Source organism: Ranitomeya variabilis, chromosome 2 (assembly GCF_051348905.1).
Source record: "Ranitomeya variabilis isolate aRanVar5 chromosome 2, aRanVar5.hap1, whole genome shotgun sequence".
Lineage (NCBI taxonomy): Eukaryota > Metazoa > Chordata > Amphibia > Anura > Dendrobatidae > Ranitomeya > Ranitomeya variabilis.
The window spans coordinates 971,938,833-971,949,666 of record NC_135233.1 but is presented as its reverse complement, the minus strand read 5'-3'; the positions used below and the strand labels follow the sequence as shown (position 1 = coordinate 971,949,666).

Here is a 10,834-nt window from a genome sequence, read left to right as displayed (position 1 = left end):
TAACCCTAACCGTTAGGGTTAGGATCCCTAGGGTTAGGATTAGGATCCCTAGGGTTACTAGGGATCCTAACCTTAGGGTTAGGGTTAGGATCCCTAGTAACCCTAGGGTTAGGGTTAGGGTTTTCTTGTTTTTTCTTGTGGTTAGGGTTTTCTTGTTTTTTCTTGTGTTTAGGGTTAGGGTTTTCTTGTTTTTTCTTGTGTTTAGGGTTAGGGTTTTCTTATTTTTACTTGTGTTTTCTTGTGTTTTTCTAAAAAAAACGCATGCGTTTTTAACTCAAGCAAACGCATGTGCTTAAAAACGCATGCGTTTACATAGACAGCAATGCATTTTTTTGCCGCGAATAAACGCATGCGTTTTTTTTGCGGCAAAAAAACGCTGCTAGAAATTACTACAGGTTGCATTTCTGCAAATGAACGCACGCGTCAAAAAATGCATGCGTTGCCGAAAACGCGTCAAAACGCACGCTAACAAACGCATGCGTTTTTTAATGTTAAGTATAGGGAAAAAACGCATTCGTTTTTTAGCGCTAAAACGCTGCAGATCAAAACGCAAGTGTGAAACCAGCCTGATAAAAATCCGGTCATCACTTGAACACTTGACGCGGATGTGTGAATGCAGCCAAAGCAAATATTTCACAAATTTGATAACCTGCATGTTCCATGTGTAATGTGAGCAATTCTGTTTTTTCTAACTTTAATGGAATATTTTCTTTTCTCTTTTAGAATTAAAACTTGAGGACAGCTGACAAGACAGCTAACTGTCAAACAATGACTATAAATAATACAGTTTTAGTATTTGGCCCTCCTTAAAAGAGGTGTCTCACATCTGGTCACGGGGGATAAGGCTACTTTCACACATCAGGCTTTTTGTTTCAGGCACAATCCGGCAATTTTTGGAAAAAATGGATCCGTTTTTTTTACGCTGGATCCGTTTTTTTCCCAGACGTTTCATCTGTTTTATTCCGGATCCGTCCAAATAGTCGTTTCCGGCGGACGGAGAAAACGTCCACTGCAACGTTTTTTTGTCCGGTGGAAAAAAACCACACAGGAAGTCAAAAATCCATGCGCATTAAAGAAGAACGGATCCGGCGCATCAGTTTTTCACAACTTGCGCCGGATCCTTTTTTTTAACAAATTGACTGGATTTAGCCTGAAAGTAAAAAACTGATGTGTGAAACTAGCCTAAGAGGGTCATAATGTAATGATGGTATTAACCAATGATTTTGGCAAATCTGGCCAGACATCTAACGTCTCCGAACAGCAGGTATCCTCCACAGAAGGAAGAGGCTGTTTGATTTCAACATGCCCAATGCTTTTTATTTTCAGGGAAGATGAGCCTCAACCAGAGATGACCGACAGTGGCTCGCCTTTCTCCGTTCCGAACACATGCACGCTTAGCCATGCTGAACGTCATGTGTTGTCCTGAAACTGAAATTATTCTTGAAATACTCCTGCATCACTTCATGTCTAAAACTCAGTTATAAACTTCATTGCTCTGTGTAGTCGAATAGCCATCTGATCAATGAAGTGATCCCTTTATATTAGCCCACATACCCAGCTAAATCCAGGAAGTGGTTATATGGGGTATTATTGTCCTAGACAATAGCTCATGTTACAGGTTACCACAGTCTAAGCATGGCTACATAGAGGAAGACAAAGCGCCAATCCCTTGGTGAGCAGTGGCCAGCTATAACCTTAAGGCAGGTGTAATATTCTCCTATTTCCATTAGTTCTGTAGATATGGATCATATAAAAGGCTTGTCTCACTACATGAAAAAAAAAAAGAAAAACAGAAAATACTCCAAAATAACAAAAGGAATAAAAAATCACTCCTTAGCTTTTGTTCTAGATTAGCAAATGATTGAAGAGTCGAGTAATGTTTTTTTTTTGCTGTGGTTGCTTTATAATATTTGCTGCTCCTCTTTTTTCCATATTGTTTGACAATAACTTCACCATTCAGTGCCATAGTAGATAAGCATCTGGCCGATCGCTATCAGTCATAGAACTTAGGCTACTTTCACACTAGCGTTTTTTGCAATCCGTCGCAATGCGTCGTTTGACTAACATTAAGCGACGGATTGCGACGGATTGACACACGTCGCAACCGTCGTGCGACGGTTGCGCCGTGTTGTGGCGGACCGTCGGCACAAAAAACCGCTACATGTAACGTTTTTTGCCGCCGACGGTCCGCTTTTTCCGACCACGCATGCGCGGCCGGAACTCCGCCCCCACCTCCCCGCACTTCCCCGCACCTCACAATGGGGCAGCGGATGCACTGGAAAAATGCATCCGCTGCCCCCGTTGTGCGGCGTATACAACGCTAGCGTCGGTAACCTCGGCCCGACGCTAGTGTGAAAGTAGCCTTAGGTTCATAGATTGACTACTGCAGTGTAAAGAACTTACGCCTCATTCTGAACTTTGTTTTTTTCATAAGTGAAAACAAAGCAGACTTATTTCCATCGGTGTGCTGGGTCCATGTGTGTCTCTTTTTGCCATCAGTGTTTCATAGTCTTTTTTTTGATTTGCATTAAAAAACTGATTGATGTTTCTGAAGCAAATAGTCATTGAAAAACAGACAGCACTAGCGATCAGTTAGGATGCCATCAACAGTGCTCAGCATAAATGAGTACACCCCACCAGATTTGTTACGGACACTTATGCATTATATTTCTATCCACTAAGCATATTACCCTTACAATACTTATTACAGTCTATCCTACCCTATACTTATTCCGTACGGAACACTACTCACATTATGCATAACCTTTACATAACAAGTCACATTATTTCCTGTGACTTCCTAATACATTTCAAAACCTCAGGACATAGTTTACACTTCACATGACACTATATACAGTATATAAAACATATGACATTATTCACATGATGCGCCCGGTGTCTTCAGGGATAGGAGTGTGACAGCATACACATTCTCCACATTGTACACAGCATTGTCCTAAAGCCAAATTGGATATAATTCCACACCAAACATAAAAAAGGGGGTGGACAAAAGTATTGGCACTGTTCGAAAAATCATGTGATGCTTCTCTAATTTGTGTAATTAACAGCACCTGTAACTTACCTGTGGCACCTAACAGGTGTTGGCAATAACTAAATCACACTTGCAGCCAGTTGACATGGATTAAAGTTGACTCAACCTCTATCCTGTGTCCTTGTGTGTACCACATTGAGCATGGAGAAAAGAAAGAAGACCAAAGAACTGTCTGAGGACTTGAGAAACCAAATTGTGAGGAAGCATGAGCAATCTCAAGGCTACAAGTCCATCTCCAAAGACCTGAATGTTCCTGTGTCTACCGTGCGTAGTGTCATCAAGAAGTTTAAAGCCCATGGCACTGTGGCTAACCTCCCTAGATGTGGCCAGAAAAGAAAAATTGACAAGAGATTTCAACACAAGATTGTGCGGATGTTGGATAAAGAAGCTCGACTAACATCCAAACAAGTTCAAGCTGCCCTGCAGTCCGAGGGTACAACAGTGTCAACCCGTACTATCCGTTGGCGCCTGAATGAAAAGGGACTGTATGGTAGGAGACCCAGGAAGACCCCACTTCTTACCCCAAGACATAAAAAAGCCAGGCTGGAGTTTACCAAAACTTACCTGAAAAAGCCTAAAACGTTTTGGAAGAATATTCTCTGGTCAGATGAGACAAAAGTAGAGCTTTTTGGGCAAAGGCATCAACATAGAGTTTACAGGAGAAAAAAAGAGGCATTCAAAGAAAAGAACACGGTCCCTACAGTCAAACATGGCGGAGGTTCCCTGATGTTTTGGGGTTGCTTTGCTGCCTCTGGCACTGGACTGCTTGACCGTGTGCATGGCATTATGAAGTCTGAAGACTACCAACAAATTTTGCAGCATAATGTAGGGCCCAGTGTGAGAAAGCTGGGTCTCCCTCAGAGGTCATGGGTCTTCCAGCAGGACAATGACCCAAAACACACTTCAAAAAGCACTAGAAAATGGTTTGAGAGAAAGCACTGGAGACTTCTAAGGTGGCCAGCAATGAGTCCAGACCTGAATCCCATAGAACACCTGTTGAGAGATCTAAAAATGGCAGTTTGGAGAAGGCACCCTTCAAATATCGGGGACCTGGAGCAGTTTGCCAAAGACGAATGGTCTAAAATTCCAGCAGAGCATTGTAAGAAACTCACTGATGGTTACCGGAAGTGGTTGGTCGCAGTTATTTTGTCTAAAGGCTGTGCAACCAAGTATTAGGCTGAGGGTGCCAATACTTTCGTCTGGCCCATTTTTGGAGTTTTGTGTGAAATGATCAATGTTTTGCTTTTTGCTTCATTCTCTTTTGTGTTTTTTCATTTAAGACAAATTAAATGAAGATAATAATACCAAAGAATTTGTGTTTGCAATCATTTTCAGGAAGAAACTGAGTATTATCTGACAGAATTGCAGGGGTGTCAATACTTTTGGCCATGACTGTATATGCTACCATCACTCCATGCCCTTGATTGACATGCACTAATCAACATGACACTGATTCAAAACACACATTTAACACCAATGCAGCATTTATGAAGAAGAACAGGGTGAAAATGATCCAGTGGCAAAGTGTCTCCTGATCTGAACTCAATCGAACACCTATGGGAGGTTCGGAAGAGACAAATTGAGCATCACTCTCCATCCAGGTTCTAAAAGAGGTCATCTTTAAAGAGTGGAAAAAGGCAGATATTGCAGTATGTCACCAACATGTTCACTTCAGGCCTAGAAGACTCGGTGATGTCCTTAAAAATCATGGCGGTCATACAAAATAATAGAGATAGCAGATATGTGGTGTATTCATTTTTGCATCAACTAATTTGAGTAAAACTGAACATTTTGTAATGAAAATGTTTTACTATTAATCTTACTTTCATGTTATTCGTTAAAGGGAACCTGTCACCCCGTTTTTTCGGTATGAGATAAAAATACTGTTAAATAGGGCCTGAGCTGTGCATTACAATAGTGTAGTTTGTGGACCCCGATTCCCCACCTATGCTGCCGAAATACGTTACCAAAGTAGTCGTTTTCGCCTGTCAATCAGGCTGGTCAGGTCAAAAGGGCGTGGTGTCTTCCCCCAGATTTTGCGTAGTTTTCCGTTGGTGGCGTAGTGGTGTGCGCATGCCCAAGGTCCGGAATCCTCTGCCAGGGTATTTAAAAGAGCGCGCTGTTCCTTATTTCATTGGTGATCGGTGGGCGCGGCCATCTTCCTTTGGCCGCGCGTGTGCAGAAGCGGCGCTCTGCTGGCCGCGGCTTCAGGAAAATGGCCGCCGCGATATCCATCTGCGCACGCGCGGCATCCCGCGGCCATTTTCCTGAAGCCGCGGCCAGCAGAGCGCCGCGGCCAGCAGAGCGCCGCTTCTGCGCACGCGCGGCCAAAGGAAGATGGCCGCGCCCACCGATAACCAATGAAATAACGAACAGCGCGCTCTTTTAAATACCCTGGCAGAGGATTCCGGACCTTGGGCATGCGCACACCACTACGCCACCAACGGAAAACTACGCAAAATCTGGGGGAAGACACCACGCCCTTTTGACCAGACCAGCCTGATTGACAGGCGAAAACGACTACTTTGGTAACGTATTTCGGCAGCATAGGTGGGGAATCGGGGTCCACAAACTACACTATTGTAATGCTCAGCTCAGGCCCTATTTAACAGTATTTTTATCTCATACCGAAAAAACGGGGTGACAGGTTCCCTTTAAAAGAGAAATTGTATGAAACTGATTCTTGTCAAAATTTTGGAAATTATTCTTATCTTTTGTGAGATATTGATTAAAAATGTATTTTTCAAAGGGGTGTACTCATTTATGCTGACCATTGTAGGTGCTGACTGAGTTTTTCACAGACCCATAGACTTGAATTGGCAAATTTGAACTGTGACTCAGAAAAACCATGGGCCCGAGGTATAACGATTGTTCTTTCCTGGATGTTGTTGGTTTTCTTGAACTATGATCACAATTTGATCAATTATGCATTCATTGGAAATCCTGTACTCTTTGTGTATGCTCCTTATCATTACTGCTGCACTCGTCCTTTTATAGGTTTTACATAGTGAAACAGAAATGCTTCTAAGGATTCTTGTCTCCGGAGGATATTGATTAGGTCTGAGTGTCAGGAAGGTGGTAACAGTACCTACATACTTTAGTTAATAGAGTTAATAGGTTTCATGTTTAGGGTGTGAACCAAGGTCATCATTCTTGGTTGTAGAGGCGTGTATATAAAGGGCACTGTGTATCTATAGATTACAATGGACAGTGTTCTGGGTAATAATTCTAAAGACTGGATATGTGGAAAAGCAGCATACAACCAGTCCTGCTTTACAGGGAAACTGATGCATCTTTTCTGGATTTACTGTAACAGCCAGGTGACAAGTCTTCTCTGTACATACTGCACACATCCACTCTTCTATTTTCTTCACATTCATGTTATTTTGTAGATGATGTAAAAGGTATGCGTCTTTTTGAGAGGAATGAATGTGATTCTTATTTAATGAAAATCTGTGTGTGCTGTAGGGTTTGTACTCATCTGCTTTTGTGGTACGCACATGAAGCAGCTTCAGTATAATTTCCAGGCTGGTTTATTAAAACTTCAAAACCAATACGATTTTGTTAGGTACAGGATTGTACCGAGTTGGCCCTAGCCCTTCAATTAGTTCATCTACACAGGGCATTGGATATGTATCGAACTTGGAGACCTCATTAATAGGGATGAGTGAACGTGCTCAGTGATACTCTGTTATAACTCGACTATCACAGTGCTCGGGTATGCTCGTTACTGGGCAAGTAATGAGCCATGTTCGATGTAAAACTCGAATCCCTGCCCTGCATCTTTGGCACCCGTTACGCAGCCAACAAACATGGGGGAATTGCCTATAAGTCACTATAATGCCATAACCATCTTGGATGTTGCATTATTATGATTGGCTGGCCGTGTGACATCATCAGAAGTAATATAAGGACAGGCCCCGCCCCTTTCGGCAGACTAACGCTATTGCACAGCTCTGTGACACTTGGTATTTTTTTGGGAAAGAGTGCTTGTCAAGGCCTGTGTGCACAGTATAACGAATCAGAGGCCTGTAGTGTTGATAATGGTGCTGAAGTCGAGCAATCATATTAACAGCCCTTCTAATGGTTAATTGTTTGGAGTACATACAGTGGGTACGGAAAGTATTCATACACCTTTAAATTTTTCACGCTTTGTTTCATTGCAGCCATTTGGTAAATTCAAAAAAGTTATTTTTTTCTCATTAATGTACACTCTGCACCCCATCTTGACTGAAAAAACAGAAATGTAGTAATTTTTGCAAATTTGTTAAAAAAGAAAAACTGAAATATCACGTGGTCACAAGAATTCAGCCCCTTTGCTCAGTATTGAGTAGAAGCACCCTTTTGAGCTCTTACAGCCATGAGTCGTCTTGGAAATAATGCAACAAGTTTTTCACACCTGGATTTAGGGATCCTATGCTATTCTTCCTTGCAGATTCTCTGCAGTTCCGTCAGGTTGGATGGTGAACGTTGGTGGACAGACATTTTCAGGTCTCTCCAGAGATGCTCAATTAAGTTTAGGTCAGGGCTCTAGCTGGGCTAGTCAAGATTGGTCACAGAGTTGTTCTGAAGCCACTCCTTTGTTATTTTAGCTGTGTGCTTAGGGTCATTGTCTTGTTGGAAGGTGAACCTTCGGCCAAGTCTGAGGTCTAGAGCACTCTGGAAGAGGTTTTCTTCCAGGATATCTCTGTACTTGGCCACATTCATGTGTCCTTCAATGACAACCAGTCTTCCTGTCCCTGCAGCTGAAAAACACCCCCATAGCATGGTGCTGCCACCACCATGTTTCACTGTTGGGATTGTATTGGGCACGTGATGAGCAGTGCCTGGTTTTCACCACACATACCGCTTAGAATTATCACCAAAAAGGTCTGTCTTCGTCACATCAGACCAGAGAATCTTATTTCTCATAGTCTGGGAGTCCTTCATGTGTTTTTAAACAAACTCTATGCAGGCTTTCATATGTCTTGCACTGAGGAGAGGATTCTGTCGGGCCATTCTGCCATAAAGGCCCAACTGGTGGAGGGCTGTAGTGATAGTTGACTTTGTGGAACTTTCTCCCATCTCTCACTGCATCTTTGGAGCTCATCTACAGTGATCTCAGGGTTCATCTTTACCTCTCTTACCCAAGGCTCTTCTCCCATGATTGCTCAATTTGGCTAGACGGCCAGGTCTAGGAAGACTTGTGGTGGTCCCAAACAACTTCAATTTAAGGATTATGGAGGCCACTGTGCTCTTAGGAACCTTGAGTACTGCAGAAAATCTGTTGTAACCTTGTCCAGGTCTGTGCCTTGCCACAATTCTGTCTCTGAGCTCCTTGGCCAGTTCCTTTGATCTCCTGATTCTCATTTGGTCTGACAAGCATTGGGAGCTGTAAGATCTTATATAGACAGGTGTGTGCCTTTCCAAATCAAGTCCTATCCATTTAATTAAACACAACTGGACTCCAATGAAGAAGTAGAACCATCTCAAGGAGGATCACAAGGAAATGGACAGCATGTGACTTAAATATGAGTGTCTGAGCAAAGAGTCTGAATACTTATGACCATGTGATATTTCAGTTTTTCTAATTTATAAAATTTGAAAAAAATTCTACATTTCTGTTTTTTTAAGTCAAGATACGGTGCAGAGTGTACATTAACCCCTTCATGACCCAGCCTATTTTGACCTTAACCCCTTAAGCCCCGAGGGTGGTTTGCACGTTAATGACCGGGCCAATTTTTACAATTCTGACCACTGTCCCTTTATGAGGTTATAACTCTGGAACGCTTCAACGGATCTTAGCGATTCTGACATTGTTTTCTCGTGACATATTGTACTTCACGATAGTGGTAAAGTTTCTTCAATATAACTTGCGTTTATTTGTGAAAAAAAACGGAAATTTGGCGAAAATCTTGAAAATTTCGCAATTTTCCAACTTTTAATTTTTATGCCCTTAAATCACAGAGATATGTCACGCAAAATACTTAATAAGTAACATTTCTCACATGTCTACTTTACATCAGCACAATTTTGGAACCCAAATTTTTTTTTGTTAGGGAGTTATAAGGGTTAAAAGTTGACCAGAAATTTCCTTTTTACAACACCATTTTTTTTTTTAGGGACCACATCTCATTTGAAGTCATTTTGAGGGGTCTATATGATAGAAAATACCCAAGTGTGACACCATTCTAAAAACTGCACCCCTGAAGGTGCTCAAAACCACATTCAAGAAGTTTATTAACCCTTCAGGTGTTTCACAGGAATTTTTGGAATGTTTAAATAAAAATGAACATTTAACTTTTTTTCACACAAAATTTATTTCAGCTCCAATTTGTTTTATTTTACCAAGGGTAATTGAGATGGGACGCTTTTGTAGAGCCCCTGATGTGCGTAAACATTGAAACCCCCCACAAGTGACACCATTTTGGAAAGTAGACCCCTTAAGGAACTTATCTAGATGTGTGGTGAGCACTTTGACCCAACAAGTGCTTCACAGAAGTTTATAATGCAGAGCCGTAAAAATAAAAAATCATATTTTTTCACAAAAATTATCTTTTCGCCCCCAATTTTTTATTTTCCCAAGAGTAAGAGAATAAATTAGACCACAAAAGTTGTTGTGCAATTTGTCCTGAGTACAACGATACCCCATATGTGGGGGTAAACGACTTTGGGCGCATGGCAGAGCTCGGAAGGGAAGGAGTGCCGTTTGACTTTTCAATGTAAAATTGACTGGAATTGAGATGGGACACCATGTCGCGTTTGGAGAGCCCTTGATGTGCCTAAACATTAAAACCCCACACAAGTGACACCATTTTGGAAAGTAGACCCCCTAAGGAACTTATCTAGATGTGTTTTGAGAGCTTTGAACCCCCAAGTGTTTCACTACAGTTTATAACGCAGAGCCGTGAAAATAATTTTTTTTTCCACAAAAATGATTTTTTAGCCCCCAGTTTTGTATTTTCACAAGGGTAACAGGAGAAATTGGACCTCAAAAGTTGTTGTCCAATTTGTCCTGAGTACGCTGATACCCCGTATGTGGAGGGGAACCGGGGAGCGCCATTTGGAATGCAGACTTAGATGGATTGGTCTGCAGCCGTCACGTTGCATTTGCAGAGCCCCTGATGTACCCAAACAGAAACCCCCCACAAGTGACCCCATATTGGAAACTAGACCTCCCAAGGAACTTATCTAGATGTGCTGTGAGAACTTTGAACCCCCAAGTGTTTCACTACAGTTTACAACGCAGAGCCGTGAAAATAAAAAATCCTTTTTTTTCTCACAAAAATTATTTTTAGCCCCCCAAATTTTTATTTTCCCAAGGATAACAAGAGAACTTGGACCCCAAAAGTTGTTGTCCAATTTGTCCTGAGTACGCTGATACCCCATATGTTGGGGTAAACCCCTTTTTGGGCGCACGGGAGAGCTCGGAAGGGAAGGAGCACTGTTTTACTTTTCAAAGCAGAATTGGCTGGAATTGAGATCGGACGCCATGTCGCGTTTGGAGAGCCCCTGATGTGCCTGAACAGTGGAAACTCCCCAATTCTACCTGAAACCCTAATCCAAACACACCCCTAACCCTAATCCCAACGGTAACCCTAACCACACCCGTAACCCTGACACACCTCTAACTCTAATCACAACCCTAATCCCAACCGTAAATGTAATCCAAACCCTAACTTTAGCCCCAACCCTAACCCTAACTTTAGATCCAACCCTAGCCCTAACCCTAGCCCTAATGGGAAAATGGAAATAAATACATTTTAATTTTATTATTTTTCCCTAACTAAGGGGGTGATGAAG

At 42.1% G+C, this 10,834-nt stretch overlaps 1 protein-coding gene across 1 annotated transcript in view; it reads left to right on the top strand.

Annotated features, from left to right (window-relative positions):
- Positions 1 to 1,204: 1,204 nt before the first annotated feature.
- The window catches only part of LOC143804014 (glutathione hydrolase-like YwrD proenzyme), a 93,473-nt gene continuing 83,843 nt past the window's right edge, over positions 1,205 to 10,834 (top strand). The window contains exon 1 of the mRNA XM_077281760.1: positions 1,205 to 1,264. Coding sequence (XP_077137875.1) covers positions 1,205 to 1,264 — 60 coding nt within the window. The remainder of the gene's footprint in view (positions 1,265 to 10,834) is intronic.